We start from the raw sequence: 16,323 nt of genomic DNA on the forward strand, positions 1-16,323 counted from the left end.
AATTTGTTATTAACACACCTTATACATTTTTTATTACCTTTTTAATGCACTTTACTACTTTCGTTTGGTTTTTATTAGCTTAAATCATTAGTGGGGTGTGTGAATAACACCACACCCTAGAAGATATAAGTCATCTCTATAATTAAACAATCTATATCATTTTCTCACCCAACTAGCATGAAGTCATGAACTGATGAAGGTGATGGAATTCTTCTGGTTTCTATTCGTGCAAATTTAAAAATGGCTCATTCTTTCCTACTAATTAATGACATGATTCGTTGAATACTGGTTATATATACTGCAGTGGTCTCAACGGCTAGCTGAACCGTAATGTTTATCTAGTTAGCTAAGGAAACTCTTTCTTCTTCGCTCATTCTGCGCTCTCAGTAGTCGCTTCATCAATTGCATCAGCTCCAAGGTTTCTCCTCCCACTCAATTCCCCCATATCAAATCCGATCCTCACGATCTCCTCAGACGTTAGACTACCGGAAGCTTTGATAATCCGCGGGATTCCAGCGGTGATTGGTGAAACAAAGCGCTTCGGATCATCAAGGTATATGGCTCTAAGGACCGATTATGAATTTTTAAGTGGTTTCCAATAGGTGATCGTACTTAAATCATGATAGGAATTCAATATATCTGGATATGTGGTTTGATATTGACTTGTTAAACTAGCATGTCGGCATCAATCCAATTAAACAGGGGCCATGCCAACTATCGCAGAATCTGTTCCAGACTTCTAGTAGATGGGCGTGGTAGTAGGAAGAGAGAGGAGATTTTTGTGAACGTAATTGGGAAACCGAGTCACATTCAGTTCCACGGTGAGTACTACTTGTGCTTCATTTTTTTTCTTTCTCTTCTTTTTGATGAAATCCTTCATTAAATTTACCAGTTGTAAACATTGTTTCTAAGAGATTAATAGGAAAAACGAATTCAATATGTTGGAATGCTTCAATTGTTTTATTCGCCTCCAAAATAGGATGACTATAAAGATGTGCAAGCGGAGAAACTATGTCTTTACGTCACCTATACAAGGAAAGTATATATGTATCTATACAGTGATATTCAACAAAATTTCATGGACGGTGAGGGGAAAATTATTGAATATTATGACAGTCAAGGTGAAAGTAAATGCGAGCTCAATGCTCAATGCGGCATAAATGAGAGGGAAAGTAATCGCCAGATAATGATTGCAATCGTAACTGCCACATTAAGTGCGACTGTAACCGCTGTATTAAGTGCAACTACAACCGCCGTATTAAATGAAGTCATAACCGCAAACAAGTTAATGGAGACCACATGGTTTCAAGTTTCAACTATAAAAGGCATCAAAAGTTGCAAGGTAAGATATCCAATTCCATTTGTATTCGCTTCTCATATTAGAAAGAGACTGACTTGAGCGTCGTCGGAGAGTTTTCTGTAGGTACCCCCAACCTCCGACGGTTAATCCTTGAGTTTACATGATCCACGTACTTCTGTTCTAACCGAAACTTATTGGTGGGTGAAAGTCAATCCGGAATTTTCCCTTCCAACAGACGGTTTTTCATTTTCAAGAAATTTGGCCTGAAAATTTCAAAGTCAAGTGCTCTTGCATGATTCCTATTACATTAATTTTTTTTTTTTGAGAAATATCATAATGCAGTTATGTTGACTGCTATGTTGTTCATACAAGGATCTGTACTTACTTCTGCAATTAACGGTACCATTCAATTGAAGAGTTATCTGACAGGCAATCCAATCATTCGAATTGCTCTTAGTGAGGCACTGCGTATAGGAAGAGATGGAGGGTCAACTTATGGTAATACATAGGGTATTTAGTTTTATACCCATTTCTAGTACATGCTTTTAAAATAAACTCACATATCATTTAATTATATTTTTTTCTTAAATATTGTTGAATAAGATACACGATTGTCTTTCGTTTTAATAAAAATGACATATTACCACTATTTAATTATATTTTGGTGATTTAAGATTTCTATCTTGAAGGTAAATGTTTGTGAAATTTGAAAATTATTAGGTTGTTAATTTGTAATATCCTAGTCTTTATAACCTAAATTTAAGATATGTATGAATTTATGTGTTTAATCTAGTTAATAAGTATCTCTTTATTACAATCTAAGAATAAGAAAAATCTATTTATAAGGTTCACTTAGAATTCCTAGTATATATATCTATGATTCTCGCCTATAGAAATCTACCTTTTATTGAGGAAGACATTTATATAGAGGGAGTATAATATACCTCTTTATTAGATGTTATAGTGTACGTATATATATATGATTCTTGTCAAGAAAATTATATAATACCTCTTATAAAAGATTAATGTGATGATATATCTAACAAGAAGAAGAAAACAAAGATAATTCAACAAGAACGAGATGTGTATCTCATGATAAGAAACATTTACTGAATCAAGATCTTTTAGTACCTTATATACCTTCATATGTATTTCTCATAAAATCTTCATATGACTAGCTCCTATTACTTGAAAAATAAGAACTATGTAAAATTTTGCAAAATTGAATTGATAGAAGAAGAACAAGAAGTTGCAAAACTAAATTTTGTGATGAATATATATAAACACATTGATGTTAGCAACAAGAATTAAATACAATGAAATAATTATGGATGCAATTGATTTAATTCACATTCAAAATGGATGCAAAAACCTAATATTAGGAAAATTATTTAATATAGCTTTTTATATGTTAGAAGGGTAGATTAGACTTATAAAAAATGAGAATTAATAATAATAAATTATTCTGGGTGTAAAATAAAAGAAACAAAATGAGTGTGGGCTTAAATTCAAACTAGCCTTCTTGCACGTGCTACACATGTGTGGAATTCCGCGCTCGCGCGTACAAATTTGTGTTTTTATCGGGCCTAATGTGATTTTCTATTTTATACTTTATTTGGTGTATTAGACATCTTGTTAAACTACCCACATCTTATGGGTGTGCAAAAAGTAGATAGTTATCTATGTAGAAATGGTTCACAACTTATGGATGTGGAAAAAGTAAATAGTTATCTATGTGAAAAAGTTATTTATTTATATGAAGAAATAATATATTTTTTAATTTATTTAAATTTTGACTATAATATTCTTATTTGTTTGTTTGTTAGTGTTGATATACAAATGTCATTTTTATGTCCGTTCGTAATTTAGTGGTACATGAGTGCTGACTTTATAGTAGTAGAGATAACTGATATTTTATTGGGTTTAACTTTAATTTTCTCTAATATATACCGGACACCATATACTATATTGCTTTCAGGATATTATTGACCTCGTATGAATTAGATCGATCGATAAGATAGTACTGGTGGATAATATTGACGCTGCCTTTTCCAACAGATTATGATAAAAGGTTTGGATCACGACCGATTATACTTGATGATTCTCATTTCCATGAATCTGTACGTCTTGATAATTTGACGTTGACAGAACACTAACCCTAACACTGATGAGTGTGATTCAGACTTGATGAACATGAACTAGACATATGCAATACTACTGGCATGGAGGGTGGAGGCTATTTATCTGCTAATCTTGAAGCTAAACTGTATACCTCTTCGATCTTATATGTCCGTAGGGTTCAGCGGATGGTGAATTTTCTATCATGAATTACCACACAACTCAGGAATTAAAGCCTCCCTTTCGAATTAATGTGTCAATTGAAGAATCAGGACACTTTGAGGTGACTATATTCTACCCCTATATTAGAAATAGTAACATCTGCTTCAATTCATCAGTTCATCTAACTGCCTGTTATACTATCTTAGGCCGAAGTGACTATAAAAGTGCAGGCTGAATTCCAATCATGCTACGCTGCAGATAAAGTCATGCTGCAGCTACCAGTGCCACCATATACAACTAAGTATATTGTTTTCCTTTGATTTTGAAAGATTTGATACATGTTCATACTGTGATGAATAAAGATAGCTTTCTGCTAATTAAGTGGGAGAATGTATTTTATATATTTTTGTCATTAGGCAAAGGGCATAAAGATTTCTTCGTAGTCTTATCTGGTAGGCACCAAGAGCTAGCATCGTGATTCAACAGATCGAGTCTGTTAGTCTCTTTGACATATCATTTTTGGCTTAATTACTAATTACGGACGTATCATTGGCTGTCGAATAACGTCAGGGTTAATTTTGAGTTGGAACCTGGAGTAATTGGAAACACAACCGATTTCACGGAGACAAAAAGGATAATTGAACGGGGTTTGAAGAAGGTAAGGATTTACAAACTTTATCTCATGATTCTCATCCATTACAATGAAACTTATGTATATGAATCAAACTTCTGAATTATAACTTGGATTCACTCCTTGCCATATTTTACATACATTTTTAGTTTTAGTATAAATCTTCTTCGTTATCTTAACTTAGAGACTCATATACAATATAGTTGTAGATCGTTGGTGGATCTGAACATGCTCTACGAGCAATTCTGACATTTGCACCGGAATTATTACATGGTAATCTACTGTTTTGGGCCAGCATAAAACTGCTATAATATACATATATATGTTTGTTGAGGTACATTTTCGGATTTTCCTTGATGCACTTATAATTTATAATTGGTGATAATGATACTTTCGTTGCTCCTGTATTTTATATGTAAATAATACTACCAAGGAAGCTGGACCTGTGAACCTGACTTTCACAATTCCCATGTACAATGCTTCAAGGCTTCAGGTAAGATAATTGGTTCTGAACCTTGCAAAGACCTAAATTCCACAATTGCGTTGCGCTTATAATAATAGCTTGAAACATCTTGATCAGTAGCCTCCTTTCAATCATTCGATCGGAAAGGGGTTCATCTGCAGTATATTGTTGTATGTTATACATCAATGTTTTGAAGGCAAAAAGAAGGGGAACGTGAGATGCACGAGGGGCAGTGTGTGAAGTTTTGGCAAGAATTTGCTGTATGCATGGCATACAGCCGCGCACAGAAGAATTTTCCATCGGAAAGCTCTAGATTCATTTGCCTTGGATTGATGACTCTTAGGGCATCACCAACTAAGTCATCTAAAGCTAATGAAGCATAGAAAAAATTTCTACAATTAGGCGCTTTCTTTGATGTTAAATTGCTTTTTCTCCATTCGCTTTGGTTCAGGTAAAATACGTGCAATTATCAAAGACGTCGAAGAGCGATAATCCATATAGATGGGTGAGATACATCAGTCAAATTCCTATGTTGCTCAGTTATAACTTTAGTTCTTGTTTTGTTCTTTTTCTTGCTTCCATGACCATTGTCTATATAGTAAACCAAGACTGATGTAGTTAAAAATAAATATTGTGTCTTTGTCTTTGCCCTGTGTACAGTCATATTCGACTCAAATACGTACATTTGATTTATGGTTTGCTTTTCAAGAAGTCAAGTATAGTCTCTTTGGCAATGGATGTTGGTTCTGTTGCTTCATTTGCACTAATATCAACGGCAGGAATCAGTCTTATCACAGTGGGCTGGGTATATGTATTGGGCTTTCTATATGGTGCATGTTAGGACCCTGATATGAATCAGGGCGGACGCAAGTGCGTTCAGTCTTATGAAATCTTCCTAGTCGTGTGGGAATCACGTATAGGAAGAAGACGATTCTAGTGATAGGACCATGTTGATTTGATATTCTCTTTTCTGTTTTGTTTTCCATTTAACTTGTCTGCACGTACTTGAAATACCCTATAGCAAATGGACAATATTATAGCTGAACCATCCGGCCTATAAAGTATAAACATGGACCACTACTTACATATCAGTTCTTCATTCGTTCTCATATATATATATATATCGATTTTATTTCATGTTTATTAGACTCGATAATCCGAATTAAACAAGCTCATGCGTGCAATATTTGCGCTAAGTTTGTACTGTCATTTATATTTTGTTTTACATCTGTGTGAACTCCTTTGTATATAACTTTATGTTTCATATCATCTTCCTCTTCTATGTTCTTCTTACTAATTTATTTTGACGTTACTTCAAATTTCCTAGCATTATTGAACATGATAATTCCAGAAATTAAGCGTCATCAATGACTCGAATACATACAAAAAGGGGAGCAAAGGTCCATTCCCTCCATCCCCACATAAAATTAACGATTCTAAAATTAATATTAATTAACAGGTTCCTTTCATTCATTTATTTTTGTTTGTCTCCTTTTAAATATAACATTAACAAGCATCATGTAACTATCGGGCAACATTTTTTATGGTCGAATCCAGAACCCCAATTTAATTTGTAATTCCTGGTTGGTCATCTTTGTTTATGGTTCATAAGCAGGTAGAGAAGACCTATTCTTTGTACTTTTTATGTAATTCCTCATCATTTTAATATCTTTCTCACCTAACTAGCTAGCTTGAAGAAGTACGTACGTTGGATCCATTCTTCAATTCGTGCAAATTTTAAAATGGATTCTTTCAAATGGCTTGTTCTCTCATTAATTAATAGCATGATTACAGCTTTGTTATTAAATAATTGAAGCCAGAAGCCAGTGTTGGGATGGGATATTGGTTATAGTATAATTGAAGTGGACACGATCTAAATATATATATATATATATATATATATATATATTGCAATTGATGAAAACCATGCCGCTGTGTTTGAACAATATGCAAGCATACGAACAATGGAACACACCAGTGGAATGCTAGCTAGCAGATCACTTCAGGTCACGTCAAAACAATTCTGCTAGCTGTTTTGACATATCACCTTATATCATTCCTTGTGTTTTCATATGAGCAAAAGTTCAAACCTTCAAGTATTCGATAATGTTAATTATGTTTGGATAACTAGGTATTCCTTATCCGGTAAAGACCTATAATCATATAATCTACAGCCTGGTCGGTACATTCTAATGTTTAGTTTTAAACTATTTAAAGTTGAATATTAAACTCATATATTAACGATCTACGCATATAGTTGTTATCTCAACTAATACAAGTACAACGAGGTTATGCAAACACGAAGACGTAAATTAGCAATGTGCTCCAATCACGTTCCAACTACCAAAGTGTTAGCAAAGGGAACCCCATCAATAATTTCATCAATGAAAATCCACATCGAAATAGACAGAGGAACAAATAAAAAGTACAAAGTGCAAATCTAAAAAGTCCGTAGGAAAAAATATTATACGTACCCAATAAATAATATATTTTAATATTATTAATTTATTTTTACTGTATTTATTTCTACTCAATTATTTATATTTAAATAATATTTTTCTTTTATCCACATGTATATTTAACACACCATGGAAAATAATAGGATTAATTGGTTATATAGAATAATTACTTTATATTTAGAGGCAGAGGAAGAAAACAGAAATGTGATATTATTTAGAGAGAGAAGAAGAACCTTATCCAGATTTTCCAAATCATCCTGGCGAAACATCACACGTGGCGCCAATCCACGCATCCTGATCCCGTCGACCGCCGGCGTGTTATTCTGAGGTCATTAAAAAGAGGGAAGCCGCTACTTGCACACAGACTCTCAGACCCTGTATTATCCACTCCCCCCACTCAAATACCACACCTACCCCTCCTCAATTACCACATAGTCCACCCACCCCGAGGGGCACAACCGTAATGCGATACGTTTGATTCAGGGTGTCCCGCAACTACTAGTAAAACCAGTGTTCCTTATATTTATAGGATCTTTCTGACTTTTATCACATTCCTGTCTCTCTTATACCACTTTGTACAGAAAAGGGAATCTCTTATCTTCTTTCTTCATCTCTCATTCCTCGCTGTCCGAATTTCCTTCAGCTCTTTCATTTGCTTCAGCTACAAGCTTTCTCCGATCCCTACTCTATTTTCCTCAGATCAACTCCGATCGTTCCGATCTCACAATCGGTGGTTGCCGGAAGCACGGTGATCGGCGGACGAAATCGGCGAGGCTCCGGCGGTGATCGGTGATACAAAGCGCTTCTGCTCATAAAGGTATAGCGCTTTTCTGAGGCATGAGGACTGAATTTGAACTCTGATTTGGTTTCGTATTTGTGATCGTATATGATTCGTATCAATTGATATCTTGAGGACTGAATTCGAACTCTGATTTGGTTTCGTTTTTGTGATCGTATATGATTCGTATCAGTGATATATAGAAGTCGAAAGATTTTAAGATTATTTGAGAATCTTAGTGCTGTTAATTTTTCGAGTAACTAGTACAAGTGAGAGTGGACGTAATTTGAATTCACCGGTGAAATAGCTAATTAACATCCATATCGCTATGAGTAGATACACAATTGATATTTATCATGATAATTTAATAGCAATAAATTAACAGTGAATTTGATATTTTTTGTTGCGGTGAATTTGTAGGATTTTGCGATGGGGACTATGCAAGGGCCAGTGATTTGCCCGACGGTGAGCGCGAAGCAAGCCGGTTCTTACACTATGCCGATGGTAGGCCCTTTGTTGAAGGTCAGGCTTCTTAGAAGCGAGCTGTGGGGGTTTAAGGCAATCAGTGGTTGCAGCACTAAGGCAGGCTTTGATTATCGTCCTCGACATGTGAGGAAATGCACAAGAGTGCATTGTACTTACAGTTCTTCGTCAAATGGGAATGGAAGCATGGCGGAGAATTTTAATGAAAATGATGAAGACTATGTCAACTCTAGCGTACTTGAAGCCGGTATGCTATGACATTGGCTGAATTATAATTGATCTTGTTAATACTCATATGTTTTGAAATGTCAATATCTGGATTATGGATTATATTTCTGTGAGTGATGAGTATTTGGTTTGGTTTTTGGTGTAGTTGAGGTGAAGAGTGGAGCTGATGGGTTCATGATCAAAATGAGGGATGGCAGACATATGAGGTGTGTCCATAACAACCCTCAAGGTGGCCATCTGCCAGACTATGCTCCACATCCTGCAATTGTATTGAAGATGGAAGATGGGACTGGCCTTCTTCTCCCGATCATTGTTTGTATGTTGATGTTGATGTTGAATTACTAATTGAATTCCTACTACTATCAGAATCTTATGGTTGGTATTTACATCAGAAAATTTTGTTACTTCTGTTATTTTGAAGCTGTTATTGCCATTGATTGCAGTGGAAATGCCTAATGTGTTGCTCATGGCAGCAGTGCGCAATGTTCCTATTGTAAGTTTTTCCTTTTATTCCCATGTGTTTTGAGTTATTGAGCTGTCACAATTTCACCTGGCAACATTGGTTTTGCTTTGAATAAAAAACTCTACTGATCTCTGATTTCTTATTTGGTTTCCAGGCTAGGCCAACTATGTATCAAGTGGTGAGGGAAATGATTGACAAGATGGGCTATGAGGTAAATCTATGTGTATCATAATCCTGGTGTGATAAAACAATCAATTCGTCATGATTGTTTATAGTATCGGTTGTTTTCAATCTTTCAGGTCCAACTTGTTAGAGTCACTAAGAGAGTGCATGAAGCATATTTTGCTCAGTTATACCTCAGAAAGGCATGTTTTTGAGTATAACAGATTTATGATGCTTCATTTGTCTGACTTTTGAAAATCAGGGGAGTGGTTGAATCTGTATGATGACACTTGTTTTTCATGGTTACAGGTGGGTAGCGAGACAGAGTTTGTCAGCTTTGACCTTCGGCCTTCAGATGCCATCAACATTGCAGTAAGATGCAAGGTATTCTATATGTTGCTTGAAATTTATAGTTCATTGTATTTGAGTCGAGTCCTTTGCTAATCTTTGGACTTGAAGGATGCTTAGAAAATACATGTTAGTGAATGTTAATATATTGGACTGGAAGACAAATGTCCTTTCGTTCATTTTCAACATGTTTGCATATGGTGGTTTTGGATGTGTACCATGTCTGTAAATTTTCAGTCATTTAAACTATATATGTGCAAGGTTAGATGTTGCTTTACTTTGACAGACAATTTGCAAATACTGTAGGAGCAGCATTGAATTGTTACTTCATCTCTGCGGTTTTTACATTTCTTTTGATTATATTTTTTAACCTTATGAGAGGTGTTTTGTGACAAAATTGCAATAATCTAGACTAGTTTACAGTATTTTTATGACTCCTTCAATGTGAGGACTTTATTAGTAGTTGTCGACCACTTTCTGAAGTTGCTTTTACTCTGCTCAGTATACAGCAAGTAATTTACATTTCAGTAACCAATTAGCTTTTTCCTCGTCTTTGCAGGTTCCAATACAAGTTAACAAGTATCTGGCATACAGTGATGGTATGAGAGTTATCGAATCTGGAAAGCTCTCTACGCATTCCCCTGCTTCAGATGGCTTATTGTTTACTGAACTGGATCGGTAAGCTATGGATGTGTTGGATTCAATTTTTATGTCTTGTCTCCAAGGGAGCATTTTCGAGCCTGTCTTGATTATGGTTTGGTTGATCAATGACTTGGTATCGTATATTTAGTTTTAAACATAACCAGTTGGAAATCTCTGATGGTTATCAGATGGTTTACTGTTATGTCTTAAATCTAAGCTATAGTTCTTTCTAGAAGAGCAGAGAATAGCTTAGTGGTTTGCATTTTAACCTGGATATAGAACTAATTGGTTGATCGTTTTCAGGCCAAATGGTCAGCCATGCATTGAAACAAAGGAGTTTAACCTTGTGCGTAACATGCTAATTGCTGCTGTTGAGGAACGTTACAAAGATGCTGGTAAGTTTTCTTTATGTTGTATTTAGTAGGGTTAAATTGATAGATGTTATAGTTGCCTGGCCAAATATTTTTGAGCTCGTAAAATCTCATATTTTTTCATGATCACTTGCAGCTCAGTGGAGGGACAAACTCCTCCAATTTCGTGCTAAAAAGAACTTCGCATAGCAAGTAAGATAATCGTGATCTTCTGAAAAATTTGTTGATACTTGCAGGACTAGCGGTTTAGCAAATTCATTTTTTTCCTCTTGTTTTCTGTCGAGGGCTACAGCTGAACTAATTAAGGTTATTGCTGCAGGGTTGGAAAGATGGCCCCGGAGGTTTAGAACATTTGTACATAGACACCATTCCTCCGATCGCACTCCTAGTTCGCACGCCTCTTCTCTTCCACTATATATACGCATGTAAAAGGCTTGTGAATATCTAGCTATATATACATAATTAGTATGTAGAGAAGAAGTTACTGGCAGTGTAATGATCAAGGCAGATGGCACCCGTCAGTTTCTGTTTATTATATGTTCCGTCACTTATAACAGCTAATTGATCTTTTAATGGCTGATGTTGCATCTCACTGGTGACCCCTTGTGACTTGCATGTTCCACCATGTTGAATTGTTGATGTTGGTATTTAGAATTGCTTTGCTCGCTGTCTTAAACCGGGTGCTCTTGAGCACGTACCGTTGCACCTGATGAAATAATCTGGGGTTTTTCTGTCACCTGTGCTCTCTCTCTGAGTTTTACTCAGAGCATTGTTTTGTGCCAATTACCAATGTGTAAATAAAACACCAAGGCTTAACCTGCTGTAACCTGTAACCAAGGTAAACCAGGCCGATTGTCAAATCTCTACTCAGATAACGGCTACATCCTTTTTTTAAGAGGATCTAACGCGTTCACGAAAGGTCAAACTTCCTATAGGGCGTGACAGATAATAACAACCAGTTTGATTTAGCTTCACGCTTCCATGATTGATGCTACACTGAGAGAATATAATAGTTCCACATATGATGCTTCAGAACAAATTGAAGGGACATCTCGATGACTATATAGGAAGAGTCCATAATAGCTTCAGCCGAGGAGGAGACATCAGAATTTGACGTCATTGATTGCACCATGTTAGGCGGAACCTATCAATGGGATTGAACAACCACCAATTAGACAAATCCTCAAGCATGGCTCTACCAACGTGGATAGTAGTGCGACTAGTGCCGACCAATACCATTCATACATTTTAGATTTTAGCGTAATAATGGCACTTGTCGAAGTTGATTTTGTGTAAGCTACAGGTAGGTTATGATATTCCGCCTTTTGTTTTTGACTTCCGACCAGATTGGGAATTTTTTTACCGAGCAGTGGCGGGGCTGCCGACTGAAGATTTACTACCGAGCAACAGAGAGGGTAGCACTCGCGCCATTAACCGCGGCCGCGGCTTCATCGATTTCCCGCCAAGTGGCAGCTAAGGTATACCGTGGGCCCATACGTATCGATACCGTATAAATTGTCAACCCTATTAATTAAATCTTTTATTCGTTATTAATCCACTAATCTCGATTAAAGTGACCCGTTATTACTATTTTGTCACCCTCATAAATCCATTAAATTCGCTCCGACTCTTCTCCGTCTCACCCTCAACCTCGGTTTCCTTCAGCTCGGAGACCCCAAGAGCCTGAAGCCAAACCCCCTCCAATTCCGGCGTCAATTATCCTATTAGAGATTTTAGTATTAGATTACTACTTAGTTTGTTTTGTTTTTGGTTATTGAAGCATCCACACAGTTCTTGAGCTCGCAGCAACGTCGCCATGTCTGGGCCTCTGGATCGATTCGCCAGGCCCTGTGAGTTCTTCTTCTTCTTTATCTTTATTATTGAATTTTTTTTTCCGCTCTATTTTTGTTGTTGAAGTTTTCCGTTTGATTTGGTCACGCAAGGTTTGCTTTGCTTTTACTGTTTCTTGTTCTTTATGAGCTGTATGTCTTTGAATTTCGAAGAAACTAGGGTTTTGGATTGGGGACTGGCTTTTTCGGTATCGAAAATCGGAATTGAGTCGAGTTTAGTGAGATTGTTGTGGAAAGTAGGACTGATTATGGTGATTTTGTGACGTTTGCTTAGGTTTTGAGGGGTTTTCTAGCCATGAGGAAAAGAGAGAGAGGAGTGAGGAGAGGAGAGAGAGGAAGTCGGACTTTGAGAACTCGGAGGAGGATAGGAGGACCAGAATTGGATTGTTGAAGAAGAAGGCGATCAATGCGTCTAGTAAGTTCCGGCATTCGTTGAAGAAGAAGAAGAGGAGGAAGAGCCTTGGCCGCTACCCTTCGATTGAGGATGTGCGAGACGCCGAGGAGCTGCAGGCCGTTGATGCATTTCGACAGGCGCTTATATTGGAGGAGTTGCTGCCTCCAAAGCATGATGATTATCACATGCTGTTGAGGTTTGTGTATTTTTGTTTCTAAATTTGGTGTGGTGAGTTTCGGATTTTGTTTCCTTGTTTATACTGTTATAGTATGTTTCAGGTTTTTGGTAGCGAGGAAGTTCGATATAGAGAAAGCAAAGCACATGTGGGCCAACATGATTCAATGGAGGAAAGATTTTGGTACTGACACGATTTTGGAGGTATATTTATCTAACAAGTTACTTTCCTTTTGCGAACTCAGTTCGTCACTTAGATGACCTTATAATTGACATTTTTGACATGTTGATCTAGGATTTTGAATTTAGCGAGATGGATGAAGTTCGGAAGTACTACCCTCAATGCTACCATGGTGTCGACAAGGAGGGAAGACCTGTATATATTGAAAGATTGGGGAAAGTTGATCCCAATAAGCTTCTGCAAGTGACTTCTATGGAGCGATATGTGAAATACCATGTGCAGGAATTTGAAAAGAGTTTTACCATTAAGTTTCCAGCCTGCTCTATTGCTGCAAAGAGGCATATTGATTCAAGTACAACGATCTTAGATGTTCAAGGCGTGGTATGCTGTTTGACATGATATCTAGTCTCTGCATTTTCTATGTCGAAAAGACTTACTTTTTATTTATTTTTAATTTCTTTTATTGCTCCAAATATATTCAGGGATTTAAAAACTTTACCAAGTCTGCACGAGATCTCATCCAGCGACTGCAGAAGATTGACAATGATAACTACCCTGAGGTATGCAGATCATTTCAGCAATTCAGTGTTTTGAATGTGTTTGGCTATTGTTATTTTAAGTTTTTAACCATTAAGCATATCTTAATATCTAATATTCCACATTTGCAGACACTTTGCAGAATGTTTATAATTAATGCTGGTCCAGGTTTTAGGCTGCTTTGGAATACTGTTAAAACTTTTCTTGATCCCAGAACAACCACCAAAATTCATGTATGTTTGAAACTCTCCATCAAGAATGTATGTTTTTATTGACTGAAGTTAGCAATAGGGGCAACTGACATTATTACTTTTCAGGTTCTGGGTAACAAGTACCAGTCAAGATTACTTGAAGTAATTGATGCAAGGTAATTGATGTTTTTCTTCGCAAATTTCCAGGTTCTTTCTAGTTCAGTTGTTCTAACCAATGTGCTGTGTAAATACTTTGTTATTTTTAGTGAGTTGCCAGAATCTCTGGGTGGTAAATGCACCTGTTCCGATGCAGGAGGTTGTATGAGGTCTGACAAGGGGCCATGGAAGGATCCCAACATATTGAAGGTGTGACTTTCCTGGTTATTATTTTGGCTTATTATTGTGTTTCATTCTTTTTTCTTGATCTCCCCATGTCAATGATGCTTTATATGGCTTAAATGAATTTATTATTGTGTGCAGATGGTACTTAGTGGCGAGGCGCAATGTTTCAGACAAATAGTCACAGTTTCAAACGGTGACGGGAGGATAATTGCTTCTGATAAGCCACGTTTTGTAAATGTATGGACCACTGGACAATCTCACTGTGTCTATGATAGATATGTGTCTATTATGGAAGCTGAGCTTTATATGCAATCTCGTAATTTTTTTTCTGATTCTTTGCTTATATATTTTTAATTCAGATGAGAAGTAGTGACACGTCTACTGCGGAGTCAGGTTCAGAAGTTGAAGAAATGGCTTCACCCAAAGCAACTAGAAGTTACCTGCAGCCTAAGTTGACTCCTGTTTGTGAAGAAGTAAGTGTCTGAATTTGAAAAACATCTGTAATTTAGAATGATTGGCATCATAATTATGAATAAGCTTTAGACTTATAGTCACCATCACTTGATGCTTCTTTAGGCTAGGGCGGCTGGGAAAGGAAGTGGTGCCTGCGGGTTGTCTGAGTACGATGAATATGTTCCCATGGTTGACAAAGCTGTGGATATGGGGTGGAAGCAACAAGTTGTGCAACAAAGTACACTTCATCCTGGAGGTTTGTAAGTCTAAACCTCTATTATGCATTGATATTTGTTAGTTATTTTAGGTTTCAGTAATTTTTGTTTATGTGTAACACATTCTGATTTGACTTTGAGAGGGTGATGGAACCAGTGACTTATATTGCATCCTTACCTAGGTTTTATGGCTCACAATCAATCAGATTTCATTTGTGTATTTGTTAAAAGTTCATAGTTGACTAAGTTATCAGTTGGAATTCATTGCAGGGGCATCTTCTCTGCAACTTGAGGAAAAGACACCAAGTGGAATTTTTGCTCATGCCTGGACTAGGATTACGGCATTCCTTCTTACCCTCGTTACTCTCATGCATACTGTTTCCTTTCACACGAAAAAACTTCCACACTCAGTTTTGAATTCCAACCAAATTGAACCTGCCCCGACTTCTGAATCAATTCAAAACGAGGAGTTTCGGCCTCCATCACCGGCCCCAGGGTTGACCAGGGTAGATCTTCTCTCATCCGCTTTGCGAAAACTTGGTGAACTTGAAGAGAAGGTAGACATGCTACAAGCAAAGCCTTATGCAATGCCTCACGAAAAAGAGGAGTTGCTGAATGCTGCTGTTTGTCGTGTGGATGCATTAGAAGCAGAGTTGATTGCAACAAAGAAGGTAATTGTATCTTTCACGATTGCTCAACCATTTTAGTGACGGAATTATATGAATGTTGTTAACTTTTTAAGCAACTTTTTTGGGGTTATTTTGGGGCTTGCATATACAGTATCATCCATAAATTTGTTGCATTTATTAATGACTTGATTATTTATGTATCTTTCTTGACCAGGCTCTGCATGACGCTTTAATGAGGCAGGAAGAACTTCTTGCATACTTGGACAGGCAAGAACAGGCCAAACTTCGGGTATGTTAAAGTTCTGCTGCTTCATCTGCACTCAACATGCTTATTTTTTTGTCTTGCTAATGAAACCGAGAATTGTATGTCCATCTGATTGAAACAGAAAAAGAGGTCTTGCTGGTGAAGACAGTATCTGGCCTTTCTTGGTGGTGTGTGTTGTCTGGCTTTGCATGCAAGTTTGAGGTGTCTACAGTGTGCAGAATTAGTTTTCCAAAGTTGCCGCTGGTTCTGTTATGAGCCCTCTTATTGTAAGTCTACATTATTGTAAATATCGAATAGTACTGTTCAATAGTGCCAAGGTCTTCTGTGCTGTGTGTATGCAATCTACGGTCATTCTGGGTCGTTACAGTCTTGTATCAAATTTTACCACATAAGTACTTGTTGAATTGTTTGGTTTGGAAACGTAAAGATGAAATGGAGACCATAGAGCTGTAAATTGATGATAAATCAAGAGTATCCGACTACA

General features: G+C 36.8%; 2 protein-coding genes and 1 pseudogene across 2 annotated transcripts; all 3 read left to right on the forward strand.

The window, feature by feature from the left end:
• The first annotated feature begins 1,644 nt into the window (after positions 1 to 1,644).
• On the forward strand, positions 1,645 to 5,220 carry LOC126784341 (AP-4 complex subunit mu-like; annotated as a pseudogene).
• A 2,402-nt stretch (positions 5,221 to 7,622) lies between these two features.
• LOC126785001 (bifunctional nuclease 1) lies at positions 7,623 to 11,209 on the forward strand. The gene is made up of 11 exons (XM_050510567.1): positions 7,623 to 7,950; positions 8,332 to 8,641; positions 8,768 to 8,938; positions 9,066 to 9,115; positions 9,240 to 9,296; positions 9,385 to 9,450; positions 9,557 to 9,631; positions 10,155 to 10,273; positions 10,541 to 10,632; positions 10,745 to 10,800; positions 10,928 to 11,209. The coding sequence occupies exons 2-10, from the start codon at positions 8,341 to 8,343 to the stop codon at positions 10,795 to 10,797; spliced, it is 984 nt and encodes a 327-aa protein (XP_050366524.1). The 5' UTR covers positions 7,623 to 7,950; positions 8,332 to 8,340; the 3' UTR covers positions 10,798 to 10,800; positions 10,928 to 11,209.
• Positions 11,210 to 12,209: 1,000 nt separating this feature from the next.
• Positions 12,210 to 16,276, forward strand: LOC126784998 (phosphatidylinositol/phosphatidylcholine transfer protein SFH8-like). The gene is made up of 14 exons (XM_050510564.1): positions 12,210 to 12,458; positions 12,733 to 13,048; positions 13,131 to 13,230; positions 13,322 to 13,588; positions 13,690 to 13,767; positions 13,876 to 13,977; positions 14,062 to 14,111; positions 14,202 to 14,301; positions 14,416 to 14,514; positions 14,637 to 14,750; positions 14,854 to 14,986; positions 15,216 to 15,616; positions 15,789 to 15,863; positions 15,961 to 16,276. Exons 1-14 carry the CDS (start codon positions 12,425 to 12,427, stop codon positions 15,979 to 15,981), a joined length of 1,890 nt encoding a protein of 629 aa, XP_050366521.1. The 5' UTR covers positions 12,210 to 12,424; the 3' UTR covers positions 15,982 to 16,276.
• The last annotated feature ends 47 nt before the right edge of the window (positions 16,277 to 16,323 follow it).

The sequence above is a fragment of the Argentina anserina genome, chromosome 2 (genome assembly GCF_933775445.1).
Source record: "Argentina anserina chromosome 2, drPotAnse1.1, whole genome shotgun sequence".
Taxonomy (NCBI): Eukaryota; Viridiplantae; Streptophyta; class Magnoliopsida; order Rosales; family Rosaceae; genus Argentina; species Argentina anserina.

Excerpts from the sequence above, each read along its gene's own strand:
- LOC126785001 (XM_050510567.1), top strand. The coding sequence starts at position 8,341 with ATGGGGACTATGCAAGGGCCAGTGATTTGCCCGACGGTGAGCGCGAAG. Across the intron at positions 8,642-8,767 it reads CTCTAGCGTACTTGAAGCCG|TTGAGGTGAAGAGTGGAGCT; the intron begins GTATGCTATGAC and ends TTTTTGGTGTAG. Across the intron at positions 10,274-10,540 it reads TTGTTTACTGAACTGGATCG|GCCAAATGGTCAGCCATGCA; the intron begins GTAAGCTATGGA and ends GATCGTTTTCAG.
- LOC126784998 (XM_050510564.1), top strand. The coding sequence starts at position 12,425 with ATGTCTGGGCCTCTGGATCGATTCGCCAGGCCCT. Across the intron at positions 13,049-13,130 it reads GATTATCACATGCTGTTGAG|GTTTTTGGTAGCGAGGAAGT; the intron begins GTTTGTGTATTT and ends AGTATGTTTCAG. Across the intron at positions 14,987-15,215 it reads AAGTACACTTCATCCTGGAG|GGGCATCTTCTCTGCAACTT; the intron begins GTTTGTAAGTCT and ends AATTCATTGCAG.